At 43.5% G+C, this 22,863-nt stretch overlaps 1 protein-coding gene across 1 annotated transcript; it reads left to right on the top strand.

The window, feature by feature from the left end:
- Window positions 1-1,631: 1,631 nt before the first annotated feature.
- On the top strand, window positions 1,632-10,296 carry LOC118383127 (LIM/homeobox protein Lhx1-like). Its single transcript, XM_052467781.1, has 6 exons — window positions 1,632-2,250; window positions 2,391-2,639; window positions 4,782-5,005; window positions 5,640-5,917; window positions 7,932-8,097; window positions 9,643-10,296. The coding sequence occupies exons 2-6, from the start codon at window positions 2,470-2,472 to the stop codon at window positions 10,020-10,022; spliced, it is 1,218 nt and encodes a 405-aa protein (XP_052323741.1). The 5' UTR covers window positions 1,632-2,250; window positions 2,391-2,469; the 3' UTR covers window positions 10,023-10,296.
- Window positions 10,297-22,863: the final 12,567 nt, after the last annotated feature.

The raw sequence follows: 22,863 nt of genomic DNA, 5'->3' as shown, positions 1-22,863 counted from the left end.
GGTGTCACCCCATGACAATTGCAAATGGCATCACTTTCCCTCCCAATGTCTGAAAGTATCCAATCAGTCACAAAGCATTTAGTGTCAACACTTCACAAATAAAACTATTACAACTTCTTTACTATTAATACTATATTTATTAAGCTATCATTTTACAGATGTTAATTTGTGAAAGCAAGAATTCAAAAGATTCAAAGAGGATTCAACTTCCATTGAGCTTTAAAGACAGGTCTATGAAGGATGATTTAAAAAACAATTGCAAAACTAAGAAATGTGATGGCTGGATATATGAAGTCACCATGAACCTAACTAAAAACTCATCAATAGTAAGAACATTTAGACATTCCTAAAAAAACAAGTTTTGGTCCTGTAAAACACTTGAATATTTCTCTTTACTAGGTCTACATAATGCATAATGTTTTCAATATGTCTACATAATGCATAGCCCCAACTACTTTGGAGTCTGCAAGCTTCTAGGTAAAGTTTTCTGCTCCACTTCTGGTAAGTGGATTGAAAGGCCTTAATTAAACATCCTAAGGTGTTGAAGCAATCAGCAACTGTCACAATGATCTAGTAACCTCTAAACTGTTGAGCCTCTTCGTCTTTCACATCACCCATGCTCCACAAAAGATCAAAGAGAGTACAGCACTACTGAGATGTATTGGTGGGTAACGTGGATTGAAATAGTGATTAAATTATGATCATGGCAAATAAATGATAACATGCATAAAAGGTAAGAAGAAGGCTATGAGCAGCTGTCAAGAAAAACATTTTAAGTTAAAGCATATGATGAAAAAAGTTATAACAGCCACCAGGACATAGGCTGTACCTCGGATTATTTCGAATTGTGAAACATAATTCCTGTTTTGGGTAAATACTGATTTCTAGCCCATGCCAATTTAATTTCCCATAGGTAATTTACACATAATTGCGAATTTGTCTCTAAACTATAATCTAAAACGTTTTAATCCTGAACCACCACATTCGTCTTGGCACATTGGAGAGGCTGTCCATTCTAATAAAAACATTCTCTCAATTTAAGTCTGAAATCAGACCTATAAATTATCTCGTCATTGATAATTGAATAACCTATTGTATGGCAAAAGTCAAGTCACTTCTGTAGCCTATATACTATATGCTAAAATTTAGTCAAAATTAGATGTTTCCACTAAAAAGAAAGAAAAAGCAACAAAAGCATGCATTCCATCCCATTTTGTTATATCAATATAAGATAGACATGCTACTGTTTTTAAAACGAAGACTAGCTCTCTCTCGCCCACGGGGAGGATCCATGCAGAATCCGGAGAGAACGTTAAGATGCCCATATCTACCTTATCAAATGATTCTTCATGTCCATTCCCTCGCCGCAGACAATTGATAAGCGGATGATTGTGCTGTTTTTACCTCAACGATCGTCGTCTTTCCCTCCACATACATTCACTAATATATAACCATTTCTGGGTATATTTGACAATTGGTTTCTTTAGTTCCCCATAAATAGTACAGAATGCACCGGCTTGGCTTTGAAGGGATTGCTAATGGTTACTTGCATGGCGCGCTGCTGATTGGCTTCTCCACTGCCTGACGTCACTAGCCTGTGAATAAGGCTGGCTCGTGTGCTTTCAGGAACATGCAGAGTACTAGAGACTGTACACGGAGATGTCACACGCATCCTACCATCACTAGCATAATTTACCAAAAGAGAGCTCGAGGGGACAGCTAGCCAACAGAGCAGGAGGAAACCCACTTTTCCTTGAAATATTTTGGTGGTTAATTGTTTCGATTCTTATCGGGTGCTCAACAGTGGATAAGCGGTCATGTCAAAGAACATTGAATTATTTATAGGCACGCGCGTCTTGTTGTGTGACAGTATTGCCCCAAACCCATTTTGTTAGATGTGCGTCTTCAGCAGTGACTGGCACACATAGCTTTTTCGGCCAATGCTTCACTTTGACGACCACGGATGCTTGCTGATAGGCTATGGTGCTCGCAGTATAACCAATCTTCAGAGGTGGCTTGATCGTTTTTGCCATTTGGTTGGCTTAATTTAAGCCGATGTGTGTTGGGTGTAAGGAAGAGGATCCAAAGGACTGATTTTCGAGGCGTCAAAGGCTTTGGCACTACCTCGCCCGGGAGGACGCATCCTGGCTAACGGTCGCCATCCCGAATTACATCCTGGCTAACGGTCTCCATCCTGTACTTGGATCCTATAAACCTCCATGCTGACCACATCAAAGGAGCGAAGAAGAGGTAGGATAGCGACCAGGCTACCCATCGACTGTGTATGTGAACACATTGATCCAGGACCTCCGAGCGAATAAGGAACCAAATATTACAAATAGAAAACATCCAATGATCCGTATGTGTTGTTGATTTGTTTTCTGCTCAAGTCAGAGTGTGAGTGAGACGAGCACAACCTCAGGAGGCTGAACAGACCACGGTTGCAGAGTGGGTGCAAATCCAAAGACGATGGTCCACTGTGCCGGGTGCGAGAGGCCTATACTGGACAGGTTTCTCCTCAATGTTCTGGACAGAGCGTGGCACGTCAAGTGCGTACAGTGCTGCGAGTGTAAATGCAATTTAACAGAGAAATGCTTTTCTCGAGAGGGGAAACTATACTGCAAAAACGACTTCTTTAGGTAAGCTTGACCGGTGGGAGCTTGCTCTCTTTCATTCGTCCTTTACTACAGGAATTCTTATTTCAGATGTACAGTCTTGGATAAACATTTGCCATGTTTCTGTTTAGTAAACAATACTATCCTAAATGTTCCCAGTCAAATGCACAATTTTCCCCAAAAATAAGGATATATTTCAAATACAAAATAGTTTCCATATAATTTATTATAGGCTAACAATGAACATATAAACACAGTTATTTGTTTAGTGTAACAAAAACAACACAGATGTGAATTTCTAACTACTGAACTAATAAACTCAAAAGTAGAGCCTATAGCTCATTTTAAAATAAATGACATACGATAATTACACCTCATTCCTTCAAATTGTACTTTAGACAACTGTTAAGACAATAATTTCCTGCCTTTTTCTATCAAAACATTTACCATTATCATTTGCTTATACAAAATGATAGGCATACTCAAGATTAAATACTTTCATTAAATGTATTATAGATAGCATTTATAATTACATGAACCACTCTAAATATCAGTTTAAAAAAATAATAATATCGTTCAAATAGATAAATAATTCCTCCAGAATTTCTAATAAGTGCTAGGTGTGAAGGTGGATTTGGAGGTGGTCCTTCGGAAGCTTTGATTAGGACAGCCAGTAATTAAAGGCATGTTAATTTGTATTCTTATGCTAAAAGGTGGACAGCAACATTAAACGCGTGTGTACTCGTCCTCTGTATGGGGTATGAAAGAAATCACACGTTGTTTATAACCGCATAGAGGTGAAGAGGAGCGGCTAGAATCAATACTTCATCAGAATAGTGTGGAGGAAGTGTGTCTCGGCCCAGTGGCAAAACTATCGGCCCAGTGGCAAAACTATCGGCCCAGTGGCAAAGCTATCTGCCCAGGCCCCTGTGTTTGCACGGTTCCAGTGAGAAGGACGTGATACGTGGATTTAAATAATAAACCTTTTTAAAAGATCAAACAAGCAGACAATGCAATCACAGACTTGCAGTCAGTCAGTCAGTCAGTCAGTCAGTCAGTCAGTCAGTCAGTGTACACCATCTCAATACACATTAGTTTATGTTACAATCAACAAACATAGGATCATTACACATTAAGGTAATAACTTGTATATTGCAATCTATATTATGGTGTATAAGTCTTTATTTCCCCAAAACCATAGAGAACATTATTGCCTAATCGTGTTCAACATTTAGGCCTGTTGTTTTGTGCAATTACATTATGTATTCTTTGGTCATAATGATCAGCTAAATTGCGGAATGGACAACACAATATATATATATATATTTTATCCAAATAGGTCTTAATAGGCTTAAAATGCAATTCTAGGCAATTATCTTATTTACACAAAAATAGATTTATAATGGAACAAATAATTTTGTATTGGGAAAAGTAAGACGAGTTTTCCGTTGACAATGAATGCAGAAATATAAAATAAGGACACGGCCTATTACAGTCAACCATTATAGTAAAGAACAGGACCACATATGGAATCATTCTCATCGTGAAACATTGTAATTGGGAGCCAGCAGGCCTATTCATACACTTAGAAAAAAGGGTTCCAAAATGGTTCTTCGGCTGTCCCATAGGAGAACCCTTTCTGGTTCCAGGTAAAACCCTGTAGAACCGTTTGTGGAAAGGGTTCTACATTGAACCCCAAACGGTTCAACCTGTAACCTAGATTGAAGAAGGGAAGGTTAAGACAACGAAGTAATTGCATACGGAAGTGTTCTGAAATAAACAAATTAATGTGACCAGCTCCATTGATAACTACTAGCGCCGTTTCTAAATAGCAACGCTGGTCCGGTGAATTGCAAAGAGTTATGGGGTATTAGAATCATCTTGTCTTAACCTGTATATTTTGAACATAGCCTGCAACCGAAACGGTTCTACATGGAACCAAAAAGTGTTATTCAAAGGGTTATCCTATAGGGACAACCGAATAGCCTTTTTAGGCTCGAGATAACACATTTTCTGAACAGTGTTGACCAAGCTCTGACCTCTATTTAAAAAATATGTATTTATTCACACTCTCAATATGCAATCGTTGTATATTAACATATATTGTTTGGTTTTGTGCCTAAACACATTTTAATAATCATGCATTATTCCTGTGTCCCCTCGCAGGAGGTTCGGGACAAAGTGCGCGGGCTGTTCTCAGGGCATCTCGCCGAACGACTTGGTCCGGAGGGCAAGGAGCAAAGTGTTTCATCTCAACTGCTTCACCTGCATGATGTGTAACAAACAGCTGTCCACGGGAGAGGAGCTCTACATCATAGACGAAAACAAATTTGTCTGCAAAGAAGATTATCTAACCCATAGCAATGGGAAAGACACAAACCTTCTCTCAGGTAGGCCTGCATATAACGGCCAAATTGGCTTTATAATTTTGGGCGCATGGATACTAAATTGTGATGGATGTGACGTGTTCCACCCATCGTTTGATGTTGAATGATCATGCATCAATTCAATGTTTTGATGAAGAAAATGGCCGTACTCTTGCATATATTGTAGGCCCGACGCCTAAATTATTTTATTTTATGGTAAAAACTGAAAAATGGATTTGCGCAATTGCATAGCCTATATTTTCTCAAGATTTCTAGAGATTTATTTGGATTTGAGGTCTATTTATGAGCCGAAATATCAAATTCTATTTGCATAGATGTTAATTATCGGCCTTTGGTTGTATGTCTATTGTAGACCCATACGTCTATTGATTTTATTGTAGGCCCATTTTATGACCTTTAATGAATTGGTCGCTGAAAAGTAACTGATGGACAAATAGTGTTCATAAAAATAATTGTAATCTGCATATGTTATTATTAGGCCTATAGTGCAATAAGCCAACATAAATGTCTAAAAAAGCAAAATAGGCCTACACAAACAGGGCAATATTAATCATTCACATTCCTCATTTCATTGAACTTATAGGGTTACACATGGACTGTGTGTCTAAGCTTTTCGTGTCCTTTTTCGTTTTCACAGTAACAGCATGTAGCGATCCAAGTTTATCACCAGACTCTCAAGACCAGTTACAGGACGATGTAAAGGACACTGAAATAGCCAATTTGTCGGACAAAGAAACGGGTAGTAATGAGAACGATGGCGAAAACCTTGGCGGTAAACGACGTGGACCGCGAACCACCATCAAGGCAAAGCAACTGGAGACCCTGAAAGCGGCCTTCGCTGCCACCCCCAAACCCACAAGACACATCAGGGAGCAGCTCGCGCAGGAGACGGGGCTGAACATGAGAGTCATTCAGGTAATGGCAACGACAAAATGCACTATAATGACGTAAATATAATTCCGGATACAGCTCATGTCTTATTGGAATGAGAGTGGATGAGGACGGTATATTGCAGAGGGAACGGGCGGTTGTGAGAGGATGGCAGTTGGGAGACCCTCACCTTGTGCGCTTTCAGGGTTACGCACTTATTAAAACGTGTGATATAGCAGCTTATATTTTATGGAAAGTATCTCTCTGAGCGCCTGATCAACAAAAAAATGGCGGGGGCACGTGGAGTGGGGTCTTGGTTGGCAATTGTTTCTCCATGTTGGGCACGGTGTCAACAGTTCGCCACAAACTGTGAGGCTTCATCACAACTACTCCGCTCCTTTCTCATCTGCCTTCCCGCTTAAAGATGGGGTTGCCTAGAAATTGCATGGTCACATTGAATTGAACGAGCGAAAAATTGGCTGCCATCGAGGTTTATTTGGAAAGTGTAATTTATATGGGTATTTTTGATTCTTGGCGTGCAGGCTGGGTAAACACGCCAACTGGACTGAGACTGGTGAGAGCAATGGGAGTCTTGGCAACGCTGTGCAATCACGTTTTGCGGCCACATTTAGCCATGCTGTGAACATTTTCAGTCAAGTGTAAACGCATAAATCTGTTTCAGGAGAATTAAAAATGCCTCCTTATCCCCCAGTCTAGTCTAGGCTAAATCATTTGAAATAGGGTAAATAATTTGAAATAAGCATGCCTTATGTTGACATATAATTAATAACAACAACAAACTCAATCATTATTAATAGTTTTAGTATCAATATTAGTGTTGTTGTTGTTGCTGTCGTTATTATTATTATTGTTATTATTATTACCAGTGGTATTTATTTGACATGTTTAATTTTGACAAATTGCTCAACATAATTAAAAACAGTAGGCCTGGATGGCTTTTTTGTCTGGTGGCATTATTTGTGGCCTATTTTCAAGAGTTTAAAATTAAGCTACTAAAAATGAGGCTACTGACGATGAACCCCTGATTTTAAATAGTTTAGTTGCTCTCTGTATCGTGTCACCTAAGTTAGAAAAATAAATCGTATGTGCACACAAATAAGCGCATCAACGCAGCTGAGTCTCCCATGATGGTGCTAGTAGTGCTGCGGGTACGCAGAAAACTATTAACAAAAGATTGAACGGCATATCAAGTTAAAAAAAAAAAGGTTTATGGAGATTAATAAAATGGCGAGGTTGGATATATAAGAGCGTCAGGGAAGAGCATAATTCGCACAAGGAATTCAAGGGTGGATATATAGATTACGAAATAATAACCTCGCGGATCCGGTTAATAAATTGGTAACAACCCTCCTATTAAGAAATTAATTAGAGATTTTAAAGGTTCCCGCTGCTGCCCCCTCACTCGGGTTAAATGGAGGGTTAAAAGATCATTACACCGAGGTTAGTTCTGTGAGTCTGGAGTGACGATAATTAGTAGTAATCTTGTCCTTGCATAAGACTTCACTCCGTCACGTAACCACGCACCGAACCTGACCATTCAGTGCAGCGCGAGCACGGGCACAAAAAGGGCACCCAGGTTATGAGTGGCCTCGCCCTAGGTGTTGCTTTGATGTTGATCACGGATCTATAAACAAAGCAATGATATTAAAACGGTAAAGGAGTAATAATTCTAAACAAACTGCCACCATACATAATGCTTATATTGTTGGAATAGATCTGATATCAAAGTTAGGCTACTTTTGATATAGGCTACCAATCTATAATGATACTTCAACAAAAAAAGGTTTTCGATCTGTAGTGAAGTAGTGTTTGTTTTTATTTGACTTTTTATTTTACAATTTCGATTCTGCACATTTACATCATGTGTGTATTCAATGCTTTATCCTAATTAATATATTCAGATTTGTGGTCAAACGGCCATCTTTGGTGTGAGCCTCTCTTTGTCTCCAACTCTCCAGAAGTAATATGTGCACTTAAATTCTTCCAATCCATTTAATTTTCATTAACGTTGCTCTATGCTGACTTGTGTGCTCCGTAGGTATGGTTTCAGAACCGTCGGTCTAAAGAGCGACGCATGAAGCAATTGAGCGCCCTGGGCGCGAGACGGCACGCGTTCTTCCGGAGCCCGAGGAGAATGAGAACGCTAGTGGACCGGCTGGAACCCGGGGAATTAATTCCAAACGGTCCTTTCTCTTACTACGGAGGTAAGACGAGTGATGACACGGCTTGCGTGTCCCAGCGAGTTTATTGGTTTCACATGTTTTTCTGAAATCTCGAATAATTTTACGTGTCCATCAAGTGCTGTTTCCATTTGTCGCGCTGCCCCAGGACGCCTTTGATGACTATCATGGCTTATCAGTTGAGCACAACACACATCATTGGAATATGACCTGCACGGAGAGGAGTGCTTTTAAATGTTTCGGTATGGATGGACATTATCTAGAGATGGATTAGTTAGGATGCTGTGCCAAATCTTCACGTGTTAAAAAAAGTGATTTACAATGGGAGATATAATTAACCATTACGCACGATTATGCATGTGCCAAAACACCACAAAAACGTCTGAAGTGATTCTAAATTGAGTTTGTTAAATTACAATGTTTAAATAACGTGTCTCTTTAAGTATTGTCTCAAATTATAAACTCCAATCATCTGACCCATGTGTCCAAACTAGAAAATAAAATAAATCAAATAGTGCCAATGAAAAGAACAGTTACAGTAGTATGGAGAATCAATCTTCATATGGTGTCCATGTAAGCCAAACAGCGCGCAATAACAATTAATACAAGATGCCTGAATGAGTCATTAAATATGAATGAATAATCACTAGAACACTATTAATATTGTTCTCTGTATGTCAGGTATATTACGTCAACATTCAAACTGTATTTAGAGGGGAAGATGCTCATTACCAAATCCCCGCGGCCTTCTCTGGGATCTCTGTCTGGAACAAGTCTGTTAATAAGTAATACATCCATTTCATTTAGGTCAATGAGTTAGTTCGAGAGGGCTCCAAGCCATAGCGTTATCTCACTGACCGACTTTTCTTTACTTTTTCCCTGACAAGATGACATTCAAGATGACATGCAAGAACGGTGCATATTTGTAGGCCTACTCTTTCCCTAGAACATTTGGTTGTGACATGCATTTTGCGTTTCTTTGAAGAAAATGTAGAATGTTGATGTTTGGAGAGGGTATTTGCATTTGAGAAATAAACTCACATTAAATTGTGAAGAATTTAGAAAAATGATTAATATACAAAGTCAATCGAAAATGTTTATCTTATTTTCAAAGGATACTGTTTTTGGGCAGTTCACAGATTTTTCACCTTGGGGATTGAACTAGCAACATTTCAATGTCCTCTGAATGTAATAATGTTGAATTCTCTTGATTGTAGTGTGCATCCTTATTTCAATTTTCCTATCATGTTTTGTGGATATCAATAGTGTATGGTGGACTCTGGTCCTTTGTGGTGTACAGTGGGCCTAATAGTATTCTGCAGAAATAAAGAAATGGATCTCAAAAGGTACAATCTCTGATTAAATGGTCCCCATTTTAATTAATTATGCTGCTGCGTTGTTCTCCCCACCCAATTGCAGTTTTGATTTAAGTGTAACATGCTTTGACTAATGTGCCTCGACGAGGGGTTCTCCTGATGCAACTTCAGGCTATGTATATTCAATGAATTCCTGAATATTTCTGAGATAATTTGTTCCCAGACTAACCCTGATTTTTTTGTCGATCTGCAGATTATCAGAGCGAGTACTACGGTCCAGGAGGGAACTACGACTTCTTTCCTCAGGGGCCTCCATCGTCGCAGGCACAGACCCCCATAGACCTCCCCTTCGTGCCCTCCTCAGGCCCCACAGGCACCCCTCTAGGTGGTATGGACCATCCCCTGCCCGGGCACCACCCCTCCAGTGAGGTGCAGCGCTATTCTGACATCATGTCCCACCACCCTGGGGACTCACCCAGCCCGGAGCCAGGCATCCCGGGGCCCATGCACAGCATCTCCTCTGAGGTGTACGGCCCCAGCCCGCCCTTTACCTCACTATCCCTCAATGGCAGCGGATACGGCAACCACCTGTCCCATGCACCCTCGGAAATGAATGAGGGCACCGTCTGGTAGCTCTAAAGAACGGACTGTACCATCAAAAGATTCAATATGGGAGGACAGGAGAGTGGGCATGGGTAAGGGCAGGGGTAGGGACACCAGTCAAATCATTTTTTGTCAATCATATTTAATTCTTTCATTTCCGCATATGATATTTTTTGCAGGGAAAAAAAATATGGCGAAAAACAAAATGTGGACAATGTGGTTGTAAACATTTACCTTGGTATTGTGTTGATGTTTCGATTGCTTCTTTCTCTAAACCCGAATAAAAAGATTGTCACACATAAAAGACTGTGTGTGACTGTTGACCCTGTGGGCCCTTGGCTGCCCCAGGCCCCTGCTCTTCATGGCTGTGACCCTTCCTGACTCCTGTCAGTGGCCTAGCACAGCGACGCCCCTCCAAACACACGCCACTGGGAAAACAACTATTCTGAAAACAAGTAATATGTCCCACATCCACAAAAACATCATTAGCTACTGTCAAAGACTCAACAGCTTTACAGAAAAAGAAGGACGGGTGGTTGGTCTGAACGCTAACCTGCGCCGCTGGCATTAGAAGAAGGCTGAAAGGCGTCAGACTCTATTTATGGCACTAGACGTGTCCCTTGTATTTATTCAAAAGCTCCTCAGACCTCTTTGCCTCTCAAGGCTCTGCCATATTGACACTTAAACAACCTTTTTGACACTAAATATATCTCTGAAGGCCAGGGGAAATACATTTTTTTCTCTCCATCTGGACGGTTTCCTTTTTTTGGTTAAAAAAATCAAACCACCAAATCTGAAGAAGTTGGCCTTCAAAAGGAAAACAAAAGGCAAAGTTATATTTAAATTGAACAGAACTTGAAATGTTGCTAAATGAAGTCTACCTTCTAAAAATATTATAATGGGGGTCTGAAAGGGACTAGAACAGTCAACTGTTTACGTTATATATTTAATTCAGGAGTTAAAAGTGTCAAACCATGTTTTAGAATCTCTTGATCCAGATAAAATGTTCCAAGCAACTAACCAAACTTTTGTATTGATTTGATTTATATTGTATGAAGACAAACACGTTTGCTGGGGTTGTGGTTCACTGTGCTAGTTTGTACAAGATGTTGTTTACAAAAACAAAAAAAAAATTGAAAAAAAATACACAAGTAGACAGTTACCAAATAAAAAATAGCACAAATACTGTAAAAGTGCTTTGCACCATCATCTGCGGAACAAGTTGAGTTAAAAAACGCGAAGGAGTAATTTACTTCTTCATTTTTGTAGTCTGCTGAAAAACATTCATAAAGTTGTTAATATAACATACTTAGACAGGTTTTATTTTTGTGTCTTCAAAGGAAATCCAAACGATTAAATGAATGGTCGAATATGCAGTTAGCGGCTGCTACTTTCTTTAAATATCAAGCCCTCATGGTATGTCTGTTATTGTTCTAATAAACCTAAGCTTATGTGACCTCCAGTGCATATTAGACCATTCACTGTATAAATACAACATGTTGAAAACAATTGTGAGTTTTTAATAAAACTAGAAAATATACAATTTGAATGATAACACATTTTCTTTGGACAGGTCATCTCTTACCTTAGCTGCATTTGATATATTTAATATTTAAAAATGATAAAACTTAAGTGTGGGTTATTTCTCTTATATGTTCTTTTAAATTTAGTATGAGGGGACTGTTTATGTGTCTCTTTACTGAAGTCAATTGAACAGGTTTAGGATAATAAACGATTCAGTATAGTATTTACTAAATGCAAGCAGTTTGATCTGATTTGCACATCCCATACAGTGAATGGAAATGTCAACTGCTGTTTTTGCCACACACACACACACACACACACACACACACACACACACACACACACACACACACACACACACACACACACACACACACACACACACACACACACACACACACACACACACACACACACACACACAGTAATAACCACATAACAACTGGATGCCGTGCTGACTAGCACTGTAATCACACCATAACAGTAATGCCATGCAATGTGTTGCTATATATGGCGGTGTCCTCACACACCAATCAGAAGGGACATTTTCTCCAGTATCACAGCAGAGCATGGAACATTGTGCTTGCAATTTTGTGTCTCTCTCTGTTTATAAGAACAATTCATATATGCATTACTGCAGAGATTTGAATAACAAGGAAATCTTGCTGCCTTGAGTTATCCCAGTAATAGAAATGGTTGACAACGTTACAGCAGCCAACACAACGGGGACTTCTTCAGTAATTCCACAGAATTCATTGATAAATTATGCTGAAATCATTTATTTTCCCACAGTCCTGGCAAATGGTTTTGACCTCTTGGAAATTATTCAATTTCTTGGGGTCATGGAAGAACTGTGATGATGAAGAAACTATGAATCTGGGTCTCTTGTAGTTTTAGTAATCCTACCTCATAGGAAGGGATACCTGGTCAGTTGCACAACTGAATGCATTAAACCGAAATGCGTCTTCCCAATTTTTACCCAACCCCTCTGAATCAGAGAGGTGCAGGGGGCTGCTTTAATCAACATCCCTTGTCAAGGGAGAACGGAAGATTTTTCCACCTTGACCGGGTCAGGGATTCGAACCAGTGACCTTTCAGTTACTGGCCCAACACTAGGCTACCTGCTATTATAGGGGGCTTCTAATCCTTATGTAGACCACATACATACAAACAAACAAACAAACAAACAAACAAACAAACAAACAAACAAACAAACAAACAAACAAACATAAACAAACAGACATCAACAAACAATAAACAAAGTGAAACAAAATAACTTAAAACATGTACTGGAAGTGAAACATTCTCATACTTCTGATTTATTTCAGTGTATAAAACATAATGACCAAAGGAATGAAATGCATTGAAATGATCTGGTGTTAAAATGATTCATAGATGTGGTGTGGCGTGGCGGTGGGTATAGGATTGTGGGATGTATCCAGGGGAAGAGGCCTTTATCTCTAGGAGCCTGTATGGCTGCCTGCTAGCCTGAACGCTGCCTGACTGCCTGCTAGCCTGAATGCTGCCTGACTGCCTGCTAGCCTGAACGCTGCTTGACTGTCTGCTAGCCTGAATGCTGCCTGACTGCCTGCTAGCCTGAACGCTGCCTGACTGCCTGACTGCCTGAATGCTGCCTGACTGCCTGCTAGCCTGAATGCTGCCTGACTGCCTGCTAGCCTGAACGCTGCCTGACTGCCTGACTGCCTGCTAGCCTGAACGCTGCCTGACTGCCTGACTGCCTGCTAGCCTGAACGCTGCCTGACTGCCTGCCGGCCTGCTAGCCTGAACGCTGCCTGACTGCCTGCCGGCCTGCTAGCCTGAACGCTGCCTGACTGCCTGCCGGCCTGCTAGCCTGAACGCTGCCTGACTGCCTGCCGGCCTGCTAGCCTGAACGCTGCCTGACTGCCTGACTGCCTGCTAGCCTGAACGCTGCCTGACTGCCTGCCGGCCTGCTACCCTGAACGCTGCCTGACTGCCTGACTGCCTGAATGCTGCCTGACTGCCTGCTAGCCTGAATGCTGCCTGACTGCCTGCTAGCCTGAACGCTGCCTGACTGCCTGACTGCCTGACTGCCTGCTAGCCTGAACGCTGCCTGACTGCCTGCCGGCCTGCTAGCCTGAACGCTGCCTGACTGCCTGCTGGCCTGCTAGCCTGAACGCTGCCTGACTGCCTGCTGGCCTGCTAGCCTGAACGCTGCCTGACTGCCTGCCGGCCTGCTAGCCTGAACGCTGCCTGACTGCCTGCCGGCCTGCTAGCCTGAACGCTGCCTGACTGCCTGCCGGCCTGCTAGCCTGAACGCTGCCTGACTGCCTGCCGGCCTGCTAGCCTGAACGCTGCCTGACTGCCTGCCGGCCTGCTAGCCTGATCGCTGCCTGACTGCCTGCTAGCCTAAACGCTGCCTGCTAGCCTGAACGCTGCCTGCTAGCCTGAACGCTGCCTGCTAGCCTGAACGCTGCCTGACTGCCTGCTAGCCTGAACGCTGCCTGATTGCCTGCTAGCCTGAACGCTGCCTGACTGCCTACCGGCCTGCTAGCCCCCTGGCCTCTCCAAGGGCCCGGCCCCTGGACCATAATCCACCATGAATTAATCATGGTCCTAAGAGTTAACCAGGCCTGGGGGGCTTAGGGCTCGGGGCCTGTGTGTGTGTGTGTGTGTGTGTGTGTGTGTGTGTGTGTGTGTGTGTGTGTGTGTGTGTGTGTGTGTGTGTGTGTGTGTGTGTGTGGAGGATAGGACTCTCCTGAGCCCCAGGGCTTAGCCCCAGCACTAACACTACGCACTGCCACCCACACTGGGGCCATGGCTCTTTAAATTCAAATATCCTATTGATCGTGCATTGGCTATTGGTTCAAACTGACCTTGTTGTCGAGTTAAAAATAAATGCAGCCTTAACTGCGTTGAATGATTTTAAATGACGCTTTGAATTCCTGAACGAGTGCATTTGAATATACGTAGCTCACACTTTATTAAATGGGTCACTAGTCACTTTAATAAGGCCATATGTATCATCTCATATGTATATACTGTATTTCATACCATCTACTGTATCTTAACCATGATGCTCGGTCATTGCTCATCCATATATGTATATGTACATATTCTTATTCCATTCCTTTACTTAGATTTGTGTCTATTAGGTAGTTGTTGTGGAATTGTTAGATTACATGTTAGATACTGCTGCACTATTGGAACTAGAAGCACAAGCATTTCACTACACTCGCAATAACATCTGCTAACCATGTGTATGTGACCAATAAAATGTGATTAGATTTGATTTGAGCCTCTGGAGCTTGGGTTAGGAAGGGAGGAAGCAGAGAGGCGGGTGGACATGATGGTTTACAGTAGTGCAGGGCCAGGATGGACCAACCAAAGACGATATGCCCCAGCAGACAGATGCCACGATAGTTCTGCACTGTAGCCAAACTGAGAGGTTTTTACAGCTCCGCTCCATATGAGTAGCATTTGGCTTGTGCTTTTAATGCAGAGGGGCTCGGCTGGAAGTGCACTCTCCTCTGAGTGGACTGGGTAAGCAAACAAACACATGGCATGGCGCACTTCTTCATTTTCTGCCTCAAACAAATGACATGTCTAGGAATGGATTCTGAACCAAACCAGAATACTAATCAATGGAACAGGCCGGTAGAGCAGACTGGTTTTCTTAGTTGTGTATACATATTGAGCTGCTGGGCCAGGGTGATGTCCAGCCATGCAGCTGCCTGGCAGGCTACTGCTGCTTTCTGCTGACTGGCAGGGCAGGCAAGCAGGCAGAGGGAGGGAGGGAGGGTGAGAACACTCTGCCTCGCTATCTGCTGCTTGTGGTCCTCAACTACAGATGTTGGATCTTAATTTGATCACTTTGTTGCAGGAAAAAAAGACTAGCTTTGTGATTTACATAAATTCACTGAAAATGGACACTAACACATGGTTATATTAACAATATTTTTCACTTTTCATGTTTACTACTTTTGGCCAGCTAATTGCCTAACCACTGATCAAGCAACATTATGGACTAAATGTTCAAATCCGGTTACTGCAGAATTATTTTGCCGTGACAATATAGGTCAAATTAAGATCTTACATCTGTACTGAGTGCTAGCTAGCTGACTGCATTCATATGTACACAGTAACTGTAGTAACATCATTTGATAGACCTAATGAAGCCTGTACTGGATTCTGATGATCTTCTAAAGTCACATCTCTCACTCAAGGACCACTGATGTAGATAGAGCTAAGGCAACTATAATGCAACTCTTTTTCATGGATATCCAGTAGACAAATACTCACCAGTACTCATGACATGTGAAAGGTAAAAGGATGGGATAGCTGTCATCATCTACCAAGAAGACCTTTAATACTCGTGGTCGGAAAGATGGACATTTAAAAGGAAGCACTGATGTGACCTGTAAAAGCTACAGCGTATAGCAACGATACATTGCTCGTAGATGCTTCTAAAAGTGGAGGATACAGTCATTGGTTTCACCCTGGGGTTGTCCTGATGGCACAGTATGTTAGCGTGGGGTTGTACTGATTAACACAGAGCATGGACTGTATCTGCACCATCTGACAGACTAGAAGAGAGATTCATTTGTCATTCAGCACTTGGAGAGCGACTGCTGTGTCGTAGCTAGGGGCAATGGTTCCCTCGATGAGTTGGTGGTTTCTTTGTACTGTGCCAGTAACATTTCCACTAATACAGTGAAGTTCTCCCCATTCAGTCATATTTGAGAACATCATATGAATGTAGGCCTACACAGAACAACACCCCCAGCAGTCTGGCAGATAACATACTGCAGATGTGATGGGATTGTGTTCGTGATAATTGCATTGTCTTTATTTATTTATTTTTTCCCTGTATGAGTAAATATTTCTTGAAATAAACACCGGTAAGTAATCTAAGTATTCATATTTTTCATATGAATATTTCATATTAACTCAGTAGACTTGGTTGAGCTTTTCAGCAATATAAAATATCAGCTCCAACATTATCAGTGTATTAATTGAAGCAGGTAAGCACAGCTACAGAATGCCCTTATCACCCAGTGACTGCTGGTAATGTGAGCTCCAGGTGTTTGTTGCCATGTTACTGTACAAAGGCACATGGCAGCACAGCGTGTTTAATTAAAGCAATCCCTGATTATCCAAAGAGGCAAATACCTGGATTAGAGAGAGATTTGCAACTCAAACCTGAGACATTGCTAATCAATTTAAAGCCATTAGACAATTAATTTACTTTTGTGAGTACTGCGGATATTGCATGGACTAATCTGGCCTGTAGTTGTCACTCTGTGTACTGATGAGTATTGAACACATGGTGTACAAGGTTGACTGGAATGGGTCTGAGCACTAAGCATGTATGCTGGATGGGAATAAACTACACCAACACTGTTTCCTGTTTGGTACCTGTATTTATGTGTGTGTGTGTGTGTGTGTGTGTGATTGAGTGTGTGTGTGTGTGTAGTTGTGTGTATGCATGTGTGCGTGCATGGAAAAAAGAGGATACTCATATAAACATGCTGAATAACAGCTTTCAGAACATTTAGGCTAAAAATAGAAAATGGTTTGTACATAATCCCTAACCAATAAATATGTTCTTTATTTTAGGTATCTGAAAGCATCCACTTTGATTTGCTTCTGCAAGCGGAAACAGTTCTTCCAATTTTAACACGAACTCCCAGCAGTTTTGGGGAATGTGCTCTTTGCTCAACACAGCGACACACTGTCCTTTACCTTAGAAAAATCTGACAGGATATTTTGCCCTTTTTTAAAACATTCATTCCAATTAAAGCAGGCTTGTGCAAGTGCAGCCAAGCAGCTCTGTTATTCAATTCTATTAGAATGCATAAAGCAATGGCATGCAACCATGCAGTTAACAGGAATTAAAACCATAGGCAAGATGACGGATTACACAGAACATTGTGTGTGTGTGTGTGTGTGTGTGTGTGTGTGTGTGTGTGTGTGTGTGTGTGTGTGTGTGTGTGTGTGTGTGTGTGTGTGTGTGTGTGTGTGTGTGTGCCTGCGTATTGTGGCATGTATCTACTGTTTGTCAGTATTTATGTTATGTGCAAATGAATAATACATAAAGTCAATATAGTCTAAACACAAAATATATCAGTAGGGTCATTCCTGTAGCATGTCTTTGAATGCTGTATGATTCTACTCGTGCTGCAGTGGAGGCTGGTGGGAGTAGCTATAGGAGGACAGGATCATTGTAATGACTGGAATGGAATAAATGGAACAGAGTCAAACATGTGTTTTCCATATGTTTGATAACATTCCATTAATTCCATTCCTCCGATGCGCTATGTTTATGGGAATATGACAGTTGGCTGTCATTAATCATAGCAACTGTAGAAGACCTGAATAGCATCTTTAATTTAAACATATTTTGTCATTTTTATTTATAGATACCGTGAAGAAGTGATTGAGATGGGGAGATTGAGGAGAGGGGTATAGAATAGAAAGTGAAGCAGTCAGAGTTTCAACATGCCAGTGTGTGGTTTGGGGGCAGCAGCATTACCTACCACTAGATCAGAACCCAGCACTCATTATGCTGTTATAATTGTATAGTTTGAGCATGTAAGATATAATCAGCATTGTTATACTAGGCCCATATGTCTACAAGCACTAATAGTGTATATAGGCCTCTGCAGATGGTTTGTAGACTGGCAATAAGTTGGATAACAACATGCGTGTGCAATGAGTGGGTGTGGCAGCATTGGGTTCTACGGGCGTCTCTAGACTCTACATCTGTAAAATGAGACTGTCCTGACACACCCCTTCTCAGCTACAGCAGAACCTTTACAGAGTGGACTAGCCATGCAGTTAATTAGAAACAAAAGCTGGAAATAATTAATTAGACTTCAATTCCTCTCTTTTTTTACCACTCCTGCCAAACTTTATAATGGAAAAGATTGGCTTCCAGAATTACTGTACATAGAAAATAAATCATTAAAGTTCAAGTCAGGGGGAGGTCTGTAAGATGAATGGGAGCGATATTCCTCATCTTCGCTGTAGTCTTTCTCTGTGTGGTGGAGGGTCTGTAGGTGGTTTGGAGTCTTTCTGTGTGTGGTGGTCTGTAGGTGGTCTGGAGTCTTTCTGTGTGTGGTGGAGGGTCTGTAGGTGGTTTGGAGTCTTTCTGGGTGTGGTGGTCTGTAGGTGGTCTTGAGTCTTTCTGTGTGTGGTGGTCTGTAGGTGGTCTGGAGTCTTTCTGTGTGTGGTGGTCTGTAGGTGGTCTGGAGTCTTTCTGTGTGTGGTGGTCTGTAGGTGGTCTGGAGTCTTTCTGTGTGTGGTGGTCTGTAGGTGGTTTGGAGTCTTTCTGGGTGTGGTGGAGGGTCTGTAGGTGGTTTGTAGTCTTTCTGGGTGTGGTGGTCTGTTGGTGGTCTGGAGTCTTTCTGTGTGTGGTGGTCTGTAGGTGGTCTGGAGTCTTTCTGTGTGTGGTGGTCTGTAGGTGGTTTGGAGTCTTTCTGGGTGTGGTGGAGGGTCTGTAGGTGGTTTGGAGTCTTTCTGTGTGTGGTGGAGGGTCTGTAGGTGGTTTGGAGTCTCTGTGTGTGGTGGTCTGTAGGTGGTCTGGAGTATTTCTGTGTGTGGTGGAGGGTCTGTTGGTGGTCTGGAGTATTTCTGTGTGTGGTGGAGGGTCTGTAGGTGGTCTGGAGTCTTTCTGTGTGTGGTGGAGGGTCTGTAGGTGGTCTGGAGTCTTTCTGTGTGTGGTGGAGGGTCTGTAGGTGGTCTGGATTATTTCTGTGTGTGTTGGAGGGTCTGTAGGTGGTCTGGAGTCTTTCTGTGTGTGGTGGAGGGTCTGTAGGTGGTCTGGAGTCTTTCTGTGCGTGGTGGAGTGTCTGTTGGTGGTCTGGAGTATTTATGTGTGTGGTGGAGGGTCTGTTGGTGGTCTGGAGTCTTTCCGTGTGTGGTGGAGGGTCTGTTGGTGGGCTGGAGTCTTTCTGTGTGTGGTGGGGGGTCTGTAGGTGGTCTGGATTCTTTCTGTGTGTGATGGAGGGTCTGTTGGTGGTCTGGAGTCTTTCTGTGTGTGGTGGAGGGCCTGTTGGTGGTCTGGAGTCTTTCTGTGTGTGGTGGAGGGTCTGTTGGTGGTCTGGAGTCTTTCTGTGTGTGGTGGAGGGTCTGTAGGTGGTCTGGAGTCTTTCTGTGTGTGGTGGAGGGTCTGTAGTTGGTTTGGAGTCTTTCTGTGTGTGCTGGAGGGCCTGTAGTTGGTTTGGAGTCTTTCTGTGTGTGCTGGAGGGCCTGTTGGTGGTCTGGAGTCTTTCTGTGTGTGGTGGAGGGTCTGTAGGTGGTTTGGAGTCTTTCTGTGTGTGGTGGTCTGTAGGTGGTCTGGAGTCTTTCTGTGTGTGATGGAGGGTCTGTTGGTGGTCTGGAGTATTTCTCTGTGTGGTGGAGGGTCTGTTGGTGGTCTGGAGTATTTCTGTGTGTGGTGGAGGGTCTGTTGGTGGTCTGGAGTCTGTCTGTGTGTGGTGGAGGGTCTGTAGGTGGTCTGGAGTCTTTCTGTGTGTGGTGGAGGGTCTGTAGGTGGTCTGGATTCTTTATGTGTGTGTTGGAGGGTCTGTAGGTGGTCTGGAGTCTTTCTGTGTGTGGTGGAGGGTCTGTAGGTGGTTTGGAGTCTTTCTGTGCGTGGTGGAGTGTCTGTTGGTGGTCTGGAGTATTTATGTGTGTGGTGGAGGGTCTGTTGGTGGTCTGGAGTCTTTCTGTGTGTGGTGGAGGGTCTGTTGGTGGGCTGGAGTCTTTCTGTGTGTGGTGGAGGGTCTGTTGGTGGTCTGGAGTCTTTCTGTGTGTGCTGGAGGGTCTGTTGGTGGTCTGGATTCTTTCTGTGTGTGATGGAGGGTCTGTTGGTGGTCTGGAGTCTTTCTGTGTGTGGTGGAGGGCCTGTTGGTGGTCTGGAGTCTTTCTGTGTGTGGTGGAGGGTCTGTTGGTGGTCTGGAGTCTTTCTGTGTGTGGTGGAGGGTCTGTAGGTGGTCTGGAGTCTTTCTGTGTGTGGTGGAGGGTCTGTAGTTGGTTTGGAGTCTTTCTGTGTGTGCTGGAGGGCCTGTTGGTGGTCTGGAGTCTTTCTGTGTGTGGTGGAGGGTCTGTAGGTGGTCTGGAGTCTTTATGTGTGTGGTGGAGGGTCTGTTTTTGGTCTGGAGTCTTTCTGTGTGTGGTGGAGGGTCTGTCGGTGGTCTGGAGTCTTTCTGTGTGTGGTGGAGGGTCTGTAGGTGGTTTGGAGTCGTTCTGTGTGTGGTGGAGGGTCTGTAGGTGGTTTGGAGTCTTTCTGTGTGTGGTGGTCTGTAGGTGGTCTGGAGTCTTTCTGTGTGTGATGGAGGGTCTGTTGGTGGTCTGGAGTCTTTCTGTGTGTGGTGGAGGGTCTGTTGGTGGTCTGGAGTATTTCTCTGTGTGGTGGAGGGTCTGTTGGTGGTCTGGAGTATTTCTGTGTGTGGTGGAGGGTCTGTTGGTGGTCTGGAGTCTGTCTGTGTGTGGTGGAGGGTCTGTAAGTGGTCTGGAGTCTTTCTGTGTGTGGTGGAGGGTCTGTATGTGGTCTGGATTCTTTCTGTGTGTGTTGGAGGGTCTGTAGGTGGTTTGGAGTCTTTCTGTGCGTGGTGGAGTGTCTGTTGGTGGTCTGGAGTCTTTATGTGTGTGGTGGGGGGTCTGTAGGTGGTCTGGATTCTTTCTGTGTGTGATGGAGGGTCTGTTGGTGGTCTGGAGTCTTTCTGTGTGTGGTGGAGGGCCTGTTGGTCGTCTGGAGTCTTTCTGTGTGTGGTGGAGGGTCTGTTGGTGGTCTGGAGTCTTTCTGTGTGTGGTGGAGGGTCTGTAGGTGGTCTGGAGTCTTTCTGTGTGTGGTGGAGGGTCTGTAGTTGGTTTGGAGTCTTTCTGTGTGTGCTGGAGGGCCTGTTGGTGGTCTGGAGTCTTTCTGTGTGTGGTGGAGGGTCTGTAGGTGGTCTGGAGTCTTTCTGTGTGTGGTGGAGGGTCTGTTGGTGGTCTGGAGTCTTTCTGTGTGTGGTGGAGGGTCTGTTGTTGGTCTGGAGTCTTTCTGTGTGTGGTGGAGGGTCTGTCGGTGGTCTGGAGTCTTTCTGTGTGTGGTGGAGGGTCTGTTGGTGCTCTGGAGTCTTTCTGTGTGTGGTAGAGGGTCTGTCGGTGGTCTGGAGTCTTTCTGTGTGTGGTGGAGGGTCTGTAGGTGGTCTGGAGGGTCTGTTGGTGGTCTGGAGTCTTTCTGTGTGTGGTGGAGGGTCTGTTGGTGGTCTGGAGTCTTTCTGTGTGTGGTGGAGGGTCTGTAGGTGGTCTGGAGTCTTTCTGTGTGTGGTGGAGGGTCTGTAGTTGGTTTGGAGTCTTTCTGTGTGTGGTGGAGGGTCTGTAGGTGGTCTGGAGTCTTTCTGTGTGTGGTGGAGGGTCTGTTGGTGGTCTGGAGTCTTTCTGTGTGTGGTGGAGGGTCTGTTGTTGGTCTGGAGTCTTTCTGTGTGTGGTGGAGGGTCTGTTGGTGGTCTGGAGTCTTTCTGTGTGTGGTGGAGGGTCTGTTGGTGCTCTGGAGTCTTTCTGTGTGTGGTGGAGGGTCTGTTGGTGGTCTGGAGTCTTTCTGTGTGTGGTGGAGGGTCTGTTGGTGGTCTGGAGTCCTTCTGTGTGTGGTGGAGGGTCTGTTGGTGGTCTGGAGTCTTTCTGTGTGTGGTGGAGGGTCTGTAGTTGGTTTGGAGTCTTTCTGTGTGTGGTGGAGGGTCTGTAGGTGGTCTGGAGTCTTTCTGTGTGTGGTGGAGGGTCTGTTGGTGGTCTGGAGTCTTTCTGTGTGTGGTGGAGGGTCTGTTGGTGGTCTGGAGTCTTTCTGTGTGTGGTGGAGGGTCTGTTGGTGGTCTGGAGTCTTTCTGTGTGTGGTGGAGGGTCTGTTGGTGCTCTGGAGTCTTTCTGTGTGTGGTGGAGGGTCTGTCGGTGGTCTGGAGTCTTTCTGTGTGTGGTGGAGGGTCTGTTGGTGGTCTGGAGTCTTTCTGTGTGTGGTGGAGGGTCTGTTGGTGGTCTGGAGTCTTTCTGTGTGTGGTGGAGGGTCTGTTGGTGGTCTGGAGTCTTTCTGTGTGTGGTGGAGGGTCTGTTGGTGGTCAAGACTGCTGAACAATTCATAAAATTGCCACTGGACAACTTACATTGACCCTCCCACCCCCTTTGTACACTGCTGCTACTCGCTGTTTGTTTGTTACCTATGCATAGTCACTTCACCCCCACCTACATGTACAGATTACCTCAACTAGCCTTTACCCTTACACACTGATTCAGTACCGGTGCCCCCTGTATATAGCCTCGTTATTGTTATTCTTATTGTGTTACTTTTTATTATGACTTTTTATTATAGTCTACTTGGTAAATATTTTCTTCTTCTTGAACTGCACTGTTG

Source organism: Oncorhynchus keta, chromosome 18, assembly GCF_023373465.1.
Source record: "Oncorhynchus keta strain PuntledgeMale-10-30-2019 chromosome 18, Oket_V2, whole genome shotgun sequence".
NCBI lineage: Eukaryota > Metazoa > Chordata > Actinopteri > Salmoniformes > Salmonidae > Oncorhynchus > Oncorhynchus keta.
Note: the sequence above shows the minus strand (reverse complement) of the source record. Positions and strands in the feature narration are given on the sequence as shown.

Coding starts and splice junctions, on each gene's coding strand:
- LOC118383127 (XM_052467781.1), top strand. CDS start 2,470: ATGGTCCACTGTGCCGGGTGCGAGAGGCCTATACTGGACAGGTTTCTC. Junction 2,640..4,781: donor TGCAAAAACGACTTCTTTAG/GTAAGCTTGACC, acceptor GTCCCCTCGCAG/GAGGTTCGGGACAAAGTGCG. Junction 5,006..5,639: donor AGACACAAACCTTCTCTCAG/GTAGGCCTGCAT, acceptor TCGTTTTCACAG/TAACAGCATGTAGCGATCCA.